This window comes from Cotesia glomerata, linkage group LG3 (assembly GCF_020080835.1).
Source record: "Cotesia glomerata isolate CgM1 linkage group LG3, MPM_Cglom_v2.3, whole genome shotgun sequence".
In the NCBI taxonomy this organism is placed as follows: domain Eukaryota; kingdom Metazoa; phylum Arthropoda; class Insecta; order Hymenoptera; family Braconidae; genus Cotesia; species Cotesia glomerata.
In genome coordinates, this window is record NC_058160.1 from 22088853 (window position 1) to 22105354 (window position 16502).

At 30.6% G+C, this 16502-nt stretch overlaps 1 protein-coding gene and 1 long non-coding RNA gene across 2 annotated transcripts; both read left to right on the plus strand.

Moving 5' to 3' along the window:
- Nucleotides 1-8192: 8192 nt before the first annotated feature.
- Nucleotides 8193-8900, plus strand: LOC123261450. Its single transcript, XM_044723043.1, has one exon. It carries the CDS (start codon nt 8193-8195, stop codon nt 8898-8900), a length of 708 nt encoding a protein of 235 aa, XP_044578978.1.
- A 2029-nt stretch (nt 8901-10929) lies between these two features.
- LOC123261263 lies at nt 10930-11709 on the plus strand. The gene is made up of 3 exons (XR_006508637.1): nt 10930-11063; nt 11169-11331; nt 11417-11709. It is a non-coding gene; the product is annotated as an uncharacterized LOC123261263 (long non-coding RNA).
- The last annotated feature ends 4793 nt before the right edge of the window (nt 11710-16502 follow it).

Here is a 16502-nt window from a genome sequence, read left to right on the forward strand (position 1 = left end):
ATTTCATCATAAAAGGGGTTAGAGGCCTTGTGTTTTTATCGTGCAAGAGTTTTTCAGCATTAGTTTTTCGTCCTCTTGTTTTGTGTGTTGACTTTGGAGTAAAGCTGTCACTTTTTATGTTTTTGTTTTTCTGCGCCATCTTTAGGTCAAATTCCTCACTGAGTTGACTTGCGCCAGCGCTATGGTCATCCATAGTCATTCCCGCTTTTTTGTACTTCAGTAAAAACTAACCTGTTTTTCTGCAGTTGCGTATTTCAGTTGATTACGCTTATATCTCTTGATCTCTTCCTTGGATTTTTAATTATATTTTTCCTTACAACTTGATGTATGTAATAGTATCAACTTTTAGATTTTTAGACGTGATTAATTTACTGAAAAAACTTAAAATTCACTCTAAATTTTACATATTTTTCGAATTACTCTACATATTTAAAAAGTTAAAAAAAAAAAATTATTGTTGTAGAACCAATCGGTTACCGTGTTTTATCCGGTTTGAAATGTACAAAAAGTAAATTTTTTTTTATTTTTTAAATACAATATGAACTTGGTATTATTATTTATTTTCATGCAATATAGATAGATAGATAAGGGTTTTATTTGTATCACAATTATGTGTTTTACAAAGTTTTTAACAATAATGTTAATTTAAATAATTTTTAGAATATAAATTATTTTATATTTTGATTCTTAAACATATTTTTCCTTATAAGCTACAACTTTGAGGCCACTTTATATTATTATTATTATTACTATTTCCATCTTTGGTATTATTCTTTGTTAACAAATCATATTTTTTAAAATGATTTTTCTGCCTGACCAGCATTTTTGTTAATTTCCTAATACCCTAATATTTTTATATTATTGCTCTAGCTATACTTTTTTGTATATTTCTTATTATTTTTATTATCACTTTTTGTTATCACAGACGCATCATTCCCCCCCCCCCCCTTTTTTGCTTTCTTTCACTATTTTTCCCCACTGCTCTCTTTTATTTTTATATTCCAAACTGACTCTCACACTCGCCGATCTCATCCCCTCCTTTTAGCTTCTTTTCCATCTCTCTTATTACACTACATAGCTTTTTACATATTTTTCCCTTCAGTGCCCGTACTATTTTTTTTCTCACACTATCTCCCTCGCTCATTTCTCTCCATACCTCTAATTCATTTTTTACTTCCGCGCTTAAGCTGTCCTTCATCACTTCACAACTCATTATATGCTCGATGGTTTCATTTTCTTTTTTACACATTCTGCATTTCCATTCTTCCATACCAGCTTTCCCTGCTCTTGTCAGGTTTCCGCACCTGAGCCTTGCCCATACTTCTTTCATTCCCTCGCTGATTTCTTTTTCATTCCAATATTCACTTCCCTCTTCCAGTAAAATTTCCTTGTACAATTCATTATATCTTGATTTGTTGATTTTTTCTACTTCTACTTCTCTCAGCTTTGCTCTATAACATTTTCATGCAATATATTATTATGCCAAATGAAAAAATTTTTTGTCTATGATTTATAAATTTACCATGAAATGTAATTTTCAGTTATTTATTCATGTATTATTAAAATTATTTGAGAATTTTGGAAAAAATTAAAATAATCAATGAAATATTTATAAATCTGACAACATTTTAATTAGTTACAAATAGAAGACATCACCATGGAGCAGTTACATGTTCCGTACTGTCGAAATTAGTATTAAAAGTCTTCGATAGATGGCACATGGCCGAAGAATTGTTCTTTCCTAGATACTTGACTTCGAAGAGTTAAGTTCCGAAAAGAGTAGAATTTTTGTACTCTAATACAGAGTGTATCTGTTTTTGAATAAAGTTGAACAGACAACTATAATGTATGTTGTATCAACTTTATTGTAATTATAAATTTATTTATCAATTTTACTTAGGCTTCAGGTTTGTCTACATCTTGATATGGCCATATCAACCCTGATCAAGTCTGATATTGCCATTTTTTATATTAGGTCTGATCAGAATATTTTTTCACGGGATATAGTTGGATATGATTAGATCTGGACATTTTTTGGATCTGATCATACATGATCATATATAAACATATCTGTTCATACATAAACAGATCAAGTTATGTATGGTTAAACCTGGCCAATTTGTGGATCTGATCATATATGAGTGATTATACATGATCATTAGGGCCGAGAATTTAGTTTTTTTAAAAGAGAGAGACAGAAGATAGGTGTAGCCAAGCGTTCTGATTGGTCATAATAAATTAATTGTTTTTTGTTTTTCGCAATCAAGTGAAGACAGCAGCTTGAAGAAAAAATAAAAATTAGATTGCTAATCCAACATGAAAATATGAAAAATATGTCAAAAAAAAACAGGTTGGTTTTCAGATGTAAAGGTGCTTGTAAACAAATACAAGTCTGTACTGCTCAGATAAATAAAGAAGAGAATTTGAAGCGCAGTGTTGTGACTAAAATGTTTATTGAAATTAATTTAAAGAGAACAGTAAACAAGCTGGCGATTTCGCTCAAGATCGCGTAAAAGAATTGGTCCCGGCCTCACTGGTAATTTTGCTGGGGATCGCACTGACGGTCTTTTTGAAGGTCTCGCTGGAGGTCTCGCTAGAACTCTTGCCGATGGTCTTGCTGGAAATCACGCTGACGGTCTTTTTAGAGGTCTCGCTGACGGTCTCGCTAAAGATCTTGCTGGAGATCGAGCTGATGGTATTGCTAGGAGTTTCGCTGGTAATTTTGATGGCGATCACGGTGATGGTATCGCTGGAGATCACGCTGACGGTCTCGCTGGAGATCACGCTGACGGTCTTTCTGGAGGTCTCGCTGGAGATCACGCCAACGGGCTTTCTCAAGGTCTCGCTAAAACTCTTGCTGACAGTCTCGCTGATGGTCTCGCTGGAGATCACGCTGACGATCTTTCTGGAGGCCACGCTGGTGATTACGCTGACGATCTTTCTGAAGATCACGCTGCCGGTCACGCTGATAATTTTGTTAGCGATCACGGCGATGGTATCGCTGGAGATCACGCTGACAATCTTTCTGGAGGTCTCGCTGGAGATCACGCTGACGGTTTTTCTGAAGGTCTCGCTGGTGACCACGCTGACGGTTTTTTTGGGAGTCTCGCTGGAGATCACGCTCACGATCTCGATGGAGATCACGCTGACGATCTTTCTAGAGGTCTCGCTGGTGATTACGCTGACTGTCTTTCTGGAAGTCTCGTTGGAGATAACGCTGACGATCTTGCTGGAATCACGCTGACGATCTTTCTGGAGGTCTCGCTGGTGATCACGCTGACGGTCTTTCTGGAAGTCTCGCTGGAAATCACCAGCGAGACCTTCATAAAGATCGTCAGCGTGATCTCCAGTGAGATCGTCAGCGTGATCTCCAGCGAGACCATCAGCAAGACCGTCAGCGTGATCTCCAGAAAGACCGTCAGTGTGATCTTTAGAAAGACCGTCAGTGTAATCTCCAGCGAGACCGTCAGCGTGATCTCCAGCGTGACCGTCAGCGCGATCGCCAGCAAAATCACCAAGCGAGACCGGCAGCAATACCATTAGCACAACTTCCAGCAAAACGACCTCCAGTGAGACCGTCAGCGAGACCTCTAGAATAACCGTCAGCGTGATCTCCAGCGAGACTGTCAGCAAGAGTTATAGCGAGACCTTCAAAAAGAACGTCAGTGCGATCTCCAACAAAATTACCAGTGAGACCGGGAGCGATTCCTTTACGCGATCTTCAGCGAAATTGCCAGCTTGTCACTGTTCACTTTAAATTAATTTTATCGAACATTTTAGTCCCAACACTGTGCTTCAAATGCTCTTCTTTATTTATCTGAGCAGTACAGACTTGTATTTGTTTACAAGCACCTTTACATTTGCAAACCAACCTATTTTTTTTGACATATTTTTCATATTTTCATGTTGGATTAGCAATCTAATTTTTATTTTTTTTTCAAGCTGCTGTCTTCACTTGATTGCGAAAAACAAAAAACAATTAATTTATTACGACGAATCAGAATACTTGGCTACACCTATCTTCTGTCTCTCTCTTTTAAAAAAACTAAATTCTCGGCCCTAATGATCATATATAAACATATCTGTTCATATATAATCAGATCAAGTCATGTATGATCAGACCTGGCCAATTTTTGGATCTGATCATATATAGACGATTATGCATGATTATATATGATTAGACAAAATCTTTTTTCATCGGGTATGCACCTTCAAGTTGTTGCAATCAGAACTACTTGCTTCTTTATTTTTTTGTCGACGTAGTTTGAAATTATCACTGCAACAAGAGCGTATGAAGCTGGTAAAGCCAGTGATTCTTTTTTTACCAGTTTTTATTGGTTTTTCATCATTAAGTTTTTCTAAAACAGCTGAAAAACAAATTTTAAATTCAAGTATTACTAACATATTTTATATTGAATTTATTATATATATTGAAACACTAAATTTTACTTAATTTAAAATTTAATTATTTAGACCATTAAATCTCGCGGATAAGAAATAATCGCCTAAACTTCTAAAAATTAGGATTCGCTGCTCTGGGATATTCCGCTCCCGTGAACCAATGAGTGTCTTTATCTTTAGATGATTTTATTAGTTTGAGACAGAAGTTCTCACGCGTGCCAGTCAATTTATTTTAATTACTTACAAATTTTAACTGCAACGATGACCCTTCGTCTTTGATTGACCCTTTGGCAGGTTGTAGATGGATAGTCGTAGTAAATAAATAGGTGAATAGTGGTAGTTTAGTAATAGTGTATAGCGGTGATAACAATAAACTTAACTTTATTTCACCAAATCAACACTTTAAACAAGACTTATAATATTTCGGTAACGAAATATTTATGAAACAGAACACTTGTATTTAAGATTATAACTAATTTAGTAATAATACTAGTGAGCGTGGTGAGTAATCACCTGATGCGAAAAATAATAATTTTAATAGAAAATAATACAGAATATTTAATTAAATAATAAACGTTTAGATTAATTGAGATTTTGGTGAGTAGTCACCTAATAGCAGTAATAGTGGTAATAGTAGTAAAAATGACTAAGAAATATTTTGCGTGGTGGTTGACACCGGTGGATAGATCGGAGTGTCGATCATCGCTCAAGTTTTGAGGTTCGTAGCTGATTTTTCCCTCCTCGTGTCGTCTTGTGACGTCACGGGGCTACGCATTAATTTAGCTAGTGTCGGTAACGAAAATTTCGGGTGGTAGTTCGCCAGGCTGGTAACATCGGGACATTTTGTAGTGTCTCAATATATTAAATTATGAAGCTGAAAAAAAGTAAGCTGTTAAAACCCTAAGTGAAGTTTAAGGACATACATAGATTTAAAACTATTGCAGTAGATTTTTCACCATGTTGAAAACAAGCAACAACGTTCACTATATATAGGTATGTCAATACACTTAAAAAAAAAACAAAATCGAATGTAGGTTATTCTTAAATCTGTCAAATAAAGTTAGATGGGGCTAATGAAAAAATTTTCTGAATCATTTTAAGATTATTGATGAAATTCGGAATTTTTTTTTAATCTCGAATAGGGCTGTACAATTTGACCGGTTAGGCCGGCTAAAAAAGTTAGCTAAGTTAATTAGCCAGTTAGCTGCCCAGCTTAGCTAATTCAACCGATTAGCCGAATTAGCTTAGCTAATTAGCCAACGGCTTAATCGGTTAACCTAGCTTAACTCAGCTAATTAGCCAACTGCTAAACCGGTTAAATAGCTAATTTTTTATATGCTTTTTGTTGTATACTGAGATGCGTATAAGTATTGAAATTAATGTTAACCACGTTTTTTGGTAAAAAAATCATGAAGAACAACAGAAAAAACGAGAGTAAAGTAATTTAATGACCTATGAATTAACTAATTTTTTTTTAAATAGAAAACAGTAATAGAATAATTTATTAAGTGGGTCATTCCATGTCAAATCGACCAATAGTTGGAATCGACCCCTTCCGATTTGGATGAAATTTTATCACAAGTTTGCTTTTATCATAAAACAAAGTTGTGCCAAAGGAAAAAATTTTTTTCGAAAAGTTATGCAAAATTAAAAATTTCACCATTTTCAGATTTTTCAAATTTATTTTTGTAATATCTCGGAAACTATTATAGTTACAGATATAGGCCAAAGTTAATTTTAAAGGGGATACTTAGGACTGTTATAAAAATTTTTTTCGGGTAAAATTTTTGAAAAATCAAAAAGTGGGAAAATTTTGTAATTTAAAAAATCGTGAAAATCAAAGCTCGCTATGAAATTTTTGGCTCCTTTTATTTACAGAGTACCTCTTACTAATCTTAAAATATCGTGAAATTTTCAAGAGGGTGTTCTTTTTTCACTTTTTTTATCATGCATGTTTATGTACCAAAACTATTTACAATTTTTTCTTGTGACCAACTTGGGAGTAGTACAGATAATATTTGCATTATTTTATTATTGAGAATAACAAAATTAAATAATTATTTAATTTAACATCATTCGAAGTTTAAAAAAAAAATTTTTTTTCCCAAAATCAAAAATTAAATCTTCGAAAAAAAAAAGAACACTCTCTTGAAAATTTCATAATATTTTAAGATTAGTAAGAGGTACTCTGTAAATAAAAGGAGCCAAAAATTTCATAGCGGGCTTTGACGATTTTTTAAATTTCAAAATTTTGCCACTTTTTGATTTTTAAAAAAGTTTTACCCGAAAAAAATTTTTATTATAGTCCTAAGTATCCCCTTTAAAATTAACTTTGGCCTACATCTGTAACTATAATAGCCAGAGCCCTAATCTCGAATAAATGTAAAAAGAAGTTAGTACTCATTTGACTCTGGCATAACTTAAATTTACTCTAGTTACTTATTGTTTTGTTTTTGTTGAGCTAGCCACTATAAATAGGATATTCACTTAGTACAGACAATAAAAGTTTCAGTTATCAATTGCTTTTAAATCTCGCGAAGTGTGCATCACTACACATTGTAATGTATGAAATGAACAATTGAAAATTTAATTATTCAAGTACTGTAACTTTATAAAATTAATTTTCATACTCTTTGATTATATAATTCTTTACATAAAACATAGAAGAGATCCAACAATGCTTATATGAATATAAATAATTTACCTTTTATATTACTTATATCATCCTGTGATACTTCTTGGAGATGTTTACGATTTGATCTCATTTTTAAGCAGAGTTTTATAGCTATTTCATCAGACCAGTAGCCATTTAAAAGACAATTCACTCTTGTTTTTATGTCAATGGCGTCTTGCGCTCTTTCGTACCAGTCCTCATCTATGGCGATACCACTCAGTACTTCTACCTATACTAGGGTGTCCGTTATTTACCAAGTTGGCTATTTCCACTTAGGTATCGTCAAAATTATTTCTGTTTGACCTAAAATCAATTCTAGAAACAAAAAAAAATTTTTACGATGCCGCTTAAGGAAGTACGAGCGTAACTAATGAGTCAAAATAATGTTAAAATTTTTTTTTAATTTTAATCTTCCCAATTCTCGTCAAAATTCTTTATTTTAATTTAAAATAATTTGAACAATTTAATAATTGATGATTTTTACTTATTTAATAAAACAAAGTAATAAAATGACTTTGGTATTTATTACTTGCCGGAGTAAATAAACAGGCTTGGCAACAGCGCGTTTGATTATACCCACTATACAGGGACGTGCATGAGTGTGTGAGTTAACCAAAATGCGTTGTCGTTACAAAGGAAAATTAACTAAAAAAAATATAGCTCAGTGGAAAAAAAATGTGATTGCGAGCAATAAAGCTCGAAAAAAAAATAAGGAAAATGCCGAAAATACAAACTTTATTGGTAATTATGAATGTACTATTAATTTGAGGTTATATTTATACCAGTGTGTATCTTTATTATGACAACTAAAGAAATTAAATGACACATTTTATTCTTCTAGAAAAATATATTCAATAAATTGTATTATTAAATTCAAGTTGAAAATTTATAATAAATTTTATTTTGTTACAGAACTAAGTGGACGACGATTAGTAGACTTAAAATTATTAGATAATGAGTTGATGCAAGTAAAGAAGTCGTTCAAATAGCTGCAAAGTACTCTGATGTAGAATTTGATATTTATATCAAACCAGAGCGCGAATTTTCTTTACAAGCATCAAAAATCACAGGGCTTGAGTTGAAAAATAGTAATTTATATTACAATTCCAATCTTGTAATGTCTCATTCAAAAGTAAATGCCGCAAAGAGTTTGTTACAATTTTTAAAATCAATAAACAGTCCAATCATTTTGGTTGCTCATAATTGTTTTAGGTTCGATTGTCCAACGCTATTGAATTTTATAAGAAATGAAGGCCTATTGAATGAGTTTTCGGAATTAGTTGCTGGATTTGCTGATTCTTTACCTTTATTTAAATCTAAACTTAAAGATAAACGTGGAACGAAAGCCAGTTACAGACAGGAGGTATTAGCTGAAGAGTTTTTAAATGCTAGTTTATTGAGTGATGCACATAATGCAGCTAATGATGTATGTGTACTTCAAAAGCTTGTTGAACACAAAGATATAAATATTAATAGAAATGATATATTAGAGAACTTTAAAAGTCTTTATGAAATAATGAATCAAGGCGCTGAAAAAATAAAATTCAACAAGATACAAAAAACTCTTCAGTGTTTACTAGTCGACAAAAACAAAAAAGAAAACGGTGGCTTATCTGTGCATATGATTAAAAAAATGGCAATGACTGGAATAACTTTCGATACTGTAAGTAAGTGCTTCAAATCGAGTGGTCCTAAAGGTATAAGAATACTTTTGGCACAAGATGTAGGTGGAAAACCTCGTATTACGAAAAGCCAAAAAATTATTGATAGCTTATGTACAAAATTAGGGCTTATTCTGTCTGACAGCTGTCTAACAGCTAGCTAACTTTTCATTTAATTTTTCAGATTTTTATTTATTTTTAATTTTCAGATTAATAGAATGACTATTCATGTTATTTTGTGTTAATTATTTATTAATTTTAAATTATTTCGTTTTTTTATTTATTAATAAAAAAAAATTTTCAACTTTAAACTGTGATATTTATTTCCATTGAATGTATTTCCTAACCTCTAATTAATTTAAATAATTAATTATTTACAGCTTAGTGTGCTTGGGTACTTTTTTTTTTTTCAAGTAAAAAGAATATTTTCATTTTTAACATATAAATATTTTGAAAAAATTTAACATCACTTTTTATTAATAAAAAAAAAATTATAGATTAGAGTCACTTTTTTTAGAGTTTAAATATTTATTTTTATAATTTTTTTAATTACTAAAGTGCTAATATATTAAACTATTTCACTCAATATAAGATTTTGTCATTGTTTTTAATTTATTTACTAATAAAAGCAATTGCTGTCATATTTGTCATATCGTGACATTTTCTATAGTTTCTCTCTCTGTAACTATATTTCTATCCTTTTCTTTTTTCTCAGCTGGTGAAGCGACGTTGCCAAACCTTTATTCGGATAAATAGCTGGCGATAAACGAATTAAAAACATAAAATTTAATTTTAAATATTTAAATATTATTGTAGTAATGTATTATTATTCAATTGTTTTTATATTTTGCAATAATCCAAGTTTCTTGTATATAGTTTTTTATTCGTTAAAGTTGGAAGGTTAATATTGAAAAAAATCATAAAAGTCTCGACAAAAGTTTGTCCGCCATAAGAGCCCGTGTATAAGGAGATAAAAAGTGTGATTTTTAAAATTTAATATCTAAGTAACTAAATAGTGAATCTTTTTAAAATTATGGGATTAAATAAATGATGTATTTATTTATACGTATATTTAATTTCAAAGCTCAAAGTTGGAAATTATTTTTTACATTAGATTCGCTCGTACTTCCTTAACTTTGCCTAAATAACGATACTTTTCCCATTTAATTAACATGGGATTTTTGCACTTTTTAGCAACTAATTTTTATTTCACTCATTATGCTTTTTAACTTACCAACAATGCTCGATTCTGCTTCTGTTATGATCTCTTTAGATGGAGAAATTTCCATATCGGCCCAAAAAATTCATCACAAAACCTTTTGTAAGGTCAAAATTTATTTTTATCGATTTTTCTCGTTATTTTGCTTAAACTACTTACTAATTAATTTTTATTTTGTATTTCATTTAAAGTTTCTTATTTTTTTCTTCCAAAAAAATAATTTTAATTAATAAATTATCTGAAGTCACACAGTGATTCTATGAAGGAATTAAGTACGGATTACACAGTGATTCTGTGAAGGAATTAAGTACGGTAATACGGTTATTACCAACACAAATTTAATAAAACAACTAGATATATTGTCGTATACGGTCGTTAAAGTAAATAAAAACGATAAATTAATTTTTAACTCACTGTCTATTCTCGTTGTTGTGGTTCTTTTAACGACAATATTTCATTTTTGGATAGTAAACGGAACAATCCTTAATTTATGTTATAATATTAAATTTTTAATTGTAAGGTTGAAGTGATTAGTGCAATGAATTGAAAGTGGAAAAATTGATCGGTATCCAACTAAAAAATATCTTTCTAACCGCGAGAGCTCCAATCTATTGAAAATCAAGAACTTTCATCATGAGTTTAGAAAAAAATTTACGAAAACCGATGTTTTTATTGGAAAACCTTACGGATGATATAAATAGTAATAAATTAGCTACTGATGAACAAGCTTTAAGGTTACTATTTTTATTATACTAAAAACGTGAAAATAACAGTGTGCGATGGATGTAAAATAACTATTGAAAAAGTTAAAAAGTTTTGGATATTTGCTCGTATTTTTATTTTAGATGACAAACGATGTATTTAAAAATTGTAAAAATTGCACGATGAATACAGAAATCTGCATAAAAATGCAGGTGTGTCCTCAAACCAACAAAAAGAGCAAGAGTTTTCAATTAAATTATAAGAAAGTTTATTTGACATAGCTCACGGCAGAGTTTTTGAAATGGTCAGCAATGATATAAAAACTTTTTAATCGATCAACGATCAGAAAGATAATTCCATCTGAATTTTTCGGACAATCAACGAGGAAATGTAATTGATTTATCTGGTAATATCAATAAAATATTAGTCAATTAATAAATGAAACGTTCATAAAATACTTGAAAATATTTTTTCATGTGACTTAAAATTCAATATATATTGTATTTCAAAGAAACAAGATCATGATCGCCCTACTGAAGTATCAACTTCTGATAATCCACTTGTTGTAAATGATAATCGGTCCATCGAAGTGTTAACCTCTAAAAACATTAAAGCAGCATCTTGTTATATAGAACACCAGTTGAACGATTCTGAATTATCAAGAGAAAATTCAGGTATTAGACTTGAACTCAATCATTACGTTGAATTATCTATTAAGTGCATTTATTTAACAATAAAACATAATTGATTTTCTTTCAGAAAACTATTTGCCATTGCGTTTGACAAGCGCGGGTGGATCAATGTCTAGTGGGGAAGCATTAACTTTTTCTTGATGATGATTATATAAAAGGATAAGAGATTGCTATCAAGATTAAAGTTGTTAATGATGTAGCGGAGAGAGAGAGAGCTGTACAATTGGCTCAAGAATGTATAAATATGGTAGCTAAAGATGAGAATCAAAAACAATATCTTCTCCAGGTGATAAAAAAGTATAAGAATGAATTTTCAAATGCTACTAAGGAATGCCTGACAACAAAAATAAAAGTTCAATAATTAACATATGTATTAAAATAAAATCAATAATGATTTGAATGTTAAAATTTATATTTATAACCTGTATAATTATTGACAGTTTCAAATAAAAGATCTTACACAAAATTCAAAATAAAAATTAATTAGTAAGTAGTTTAAGTAAAATAACCAGAAAAGTCTATAAAAATAAATTTTGGCCTTTTCAAAGGTTATGATATAAATTTTTGGCGCCAATTTAAAAATTTCTCCATCTAAAGGGATCATAATAGAAACAGAATCGAGTATTGTTGGTAAGTTAGGGAGTATAATGAGCGAAATAAAAATTATTTGCTGAAAAGTGCAATAATCCCATGTTAATTAAATGGAAAAAGTATCGTTATTTAGGCAGGATTAAACGGCATCGTAAAAATTTTTTTTTGTTTCTAAAATTTTTTTTAGGTCAAGCAGAAATAATTTTGACGGTACCCAAGTGGAAATAGCCAACTTGGTAAATAACGGACACCCTAACCTATACACAAGAATAAGTTGAAAACTCTACTTCATTGGGTTACAATGTTTATATTTATCAATGTTAACACTTTTTATCAAAAAAAGAGTCGAGCTTTGGACATTTTAGCAGTAATAGTTGATGTTAAGTTTAAATAATGATTACAAAACTTTAAGAAAAATTAGGATAACGGTAGACCCTCAAGACCATCCCTGGAACTTCCCGCCTATTCTATACCTAAACGCTTGAAATTGCACTTATGATGTTTTGAGCTCTTCGAGCTCATAAATACAATTTGTGTATTATCTTGAGCTCTCCGAGCTCACAAAAATAGGTTTTGTATGCTTTTGAGCTCTTCGAGCTCAAAAATTTGATAGTAGTTAGATAAAATTTTAATATGGATTTTATTCAGCTGTGTATTTATCTCAATAATAAAAAATATAAAAATGTATACAACTTTACTTTGATAAGAAATGTAGAACTGACACAAGATGAAAAAGCAAAAAATGCGAAATTCAACACAATTATTTAATAGTTACCTTCGCAAATGAAGCTTTTGGTGAGAAATGATTGGAATTACGAATTTTTAAAAATGCCATCACTTGACATACATTAATATTCTATTCAAAAGTAATTCACTTCAATTAATTTTTTTACTATCGCACGTTTTTTTACATTAATACTCTGTCTATAATTTTAAGGTTATGAGTATATAGTAAACTTCGCTCATCAAAAGTAAAGATATACAGTACAGTTTACGGTATGTTCACCGTACTTGTATACGACGCGCGCGCAAGCGCGCGTCTAAATGTTAGCATGGAATTATATATATTATCGTGCTTATGATATATTTGACCGATCACGTTACGAATAGTTGGCTTACACGGTATATTTTAATATTTTTCATCTAAATTATACTTATGGATGAAACATAATGGAGTTGAAAGAAATGTGCAAAAACATGCATACTCAAAGCATTATAAATTTTTAATTATATTACAGTATATACTTCTGAAGTTCCCGCACTACCGTATTCCAATGATAACCTACCGTCGAATATACCCAATTACAGCGATTAATTACCGTACAATTACGGTACACTACCGGATAATTATAGTACTTTACTAATAATTACGGTATTGTACCGTATAATTACGGTATATTATCGTACAATCACGGTATTCTACCGTACAATCACGGTAAATTACTGTACACTCACCGTAATTTACGGTGTCATACTGTATTACGGTAAATAACTGTACGTACCGTACTCTACCGTACCCTACCGTACTCTACCGTAAATTTACCATACTTTACCGTATTTTGGATCCGTCAGGGAAATTTTAATTTCTATATATATACTATTCGGTTGATAAAAAATAATTGATAATAATAATAATATTTGTAAAAATATAAAAACTATTCCAGTTTATCACACAGCAAATTTAAGAAAAATTATGAATTGATGTACTATTTTAATTTTTTGATTTTAAAGTTAGTAATTTAATTCAACTCACTATTGAAAAAAAAAAATTTTAATTGCTAATATTCATATTATTCATATGAATTAAAAACTCCATTAATTATTATTTAGATTTAGTCATAGATATATCATTGTAATTCAAATTAAATTTAAAATAAATAAACATTGATTTGATAAAATATCATGTATCAATAAATACTCATGTAACATATAACATAAATAATAAATACTCTCGTCAAGGGACTTTTGTTCAATGTCAATAAATGGGCTGTATTTTTAATCCCTTCTTTTGTTAAAATTTTTTACTCTGATGTTCCGTAGACCTAAAAACAAAAGACAATTAAATTGTTAACAGCGTATACATTATGGCCGATTTTTTGAGTAAAATGGGTTTCAAATTTGGTAGGAATCAATTTTAAATTTCCGAGCTATAGCTCCTACAGACTCCAAATTCGGTGAGAGTCTTCTATGTGTGATGTAGAAGTGATCTAAATGAGGATTTCAATAAATTCTACCTTCAATAGCGATTGCGGGGGTGAGTGTTAGAATTTTCAATTTCAATTTCCAAACTGTAACTTTTATAGACTCTAAATTTGGTAGAAATCTTCCGGTATAATTTTCCTGTCAAGTTCAGCTAAGAATGGATTTTATTTAATTCCTCCCCCAAAGGGGTTTGCGACGGCGTTGACAATGAAAAATTCCCGTTCTTAAACTATAGTTTCTATCGACTCCAAATTTGGTAGGAATCTTCTGTAAGAGATATAGAAATAATCTATAAACGAATTTTACGATATCTCACCCCACAGGGGTTGCGGGGATGGGTATAAACAATGAAAATTTTGAATTTTAAAGTTGTAGCTCTTACAGACTCCAAATTTTGTAGGAACTTTCTGTAAGTGATGGAAAAATAATTTATGAACGAATTCTACGATATTCTATCTCAAAGAGAATTGCGGGGGCGTTAACAATAAAAAATTCCCGTTTGTAAACTACAGCTCCCATATATTCCAAATTGGGTAAGAATTTTCTGTAAGAGATGTAGAAATAATATACGAACGAATTTCACGATGGTTCACCTCACAGGGGTTTGTGGGGGTAGTTGTTAACAAATAAAATTTTTATTTTCCAAGCTATAGCTCCTACAGACCCCAAATTTAGTAAGAGTCTTCTACATATAATATAGAAATTATTTAAGAACGGACTTTATTTATTTATTTATTGATAATAAATGCCAAGGCACAGGCCAAATGGCAAGATATAAAATACAGTAATTTTTGTGGAACTGAAAAATTTACAAAATATGTAGATAAATAACAAACAAAACTATAAAGTAATGTATAAATCGATTTAGCTTAACAATATTATAAATTCAATAGGTATATTTGGTAATAATTTAAGATTAAATTAATGAGATTTAAATTAAATAAGATTTAAATAAGTCCATTTCTTATTTGGAATAAAAGTTAACTAACATCTTGTAGAAACTAGCTAAACAAAATAATACGTTGTAACATTGCACATAAACTTAGAAATATTAATCGTAGAAATATTGATGTATCTATAAATCATTTGACAAAAGGTAATCGAACAATTTCTTTTTAAAGACTTCTAATGAACTCGCATCTAAGACATCTTTACAATGAATTACCTCCAATAAGGATCGCGGGGGTGGGTGTTAACAATAAAAAATCTTAATTTCCAAAATATAGCTTCTAAAAACTCTAAATTTGGTAAAAATCTTTTATTTCTCATGTAGAGATCATCTCACAATGAACTTCAATAAAGACTATTTCCGATAGGAATTGCGAAGATGGGTGCTAAAATCTAAAATTTTAATTTCCAAACTGTAACTTCTACAGACTATAAATTTGGTGAGAATCTTCGTGTATGATGTCAAGTTCAGCTAAGAATGAATTTTCTCGAATTCTAACCCTAGAAGGGATTGCGGGGGTGTTAACAATGAAAATCTCTCATTTCCAAACAAAAGTTTCTATGGACTTGAAGTTTTGTTGAAACCTTTTGTTTATAATGAAGAAATTTTCTCGAATAGGATCTTATGAAATTCCTCTCCCATATAAGAGTGTGGGAGTGATAATTGTCAAAAAATTTATACTTTTCAAATACAGTTCCTACAGATATAGAATTTGATAGAATCTCAAGAGAAACAGGAACTTACGGGAATGGCCTCCAAGGCCAACGGATTTAAATATTTTCCTTTTTTAAAAATTATATTTTCTCACAACAATCGTCTCTTTGGCAGCGGCAAAAAAAGTAATTGTAAGGTTTCCAAAATTTAACTTTACATGTAGCTATTCACTCAACGGACTAAGAATTTCACATACATTTTATTTTTGCTGATCACATAACCCATGAATTGTTCTTATTACTGGATCGCGGGAACGTAACAGATTGAAATGAATGCATTTTCTAAGCACTTGAGATGTGAAAAAGGAATTTGGCTATTTATTCTAAGAGAATTCGTTAAAAACATGTACAAATAAGTTTCTATGAAAAATTGATGTCACGGAGGAAATTTAAATTAACGGCAAAATTCGTCACGCTTTAAGCTAGCCAAATTTCAACTTCACTTATGAGACGCGCAATTACTTTAACTGAAACTTTCAATGATCATTTCAAATTTTTTTCTTCGTTTCAGTCATTATTCATTTTTGGAAAAAAACTACTGGAATGTCATAGTGATTGCACATTAAAATTTATAATGAATATTAGCTAGAATAATCACAGGGATAAAAGGTACGGGCCAATCTGATGAAATTTGAAATCTGTACAAATCTAAACAATACTCCCATTAAATTTCAAGTCTAGATCTCTAAAAATACAAT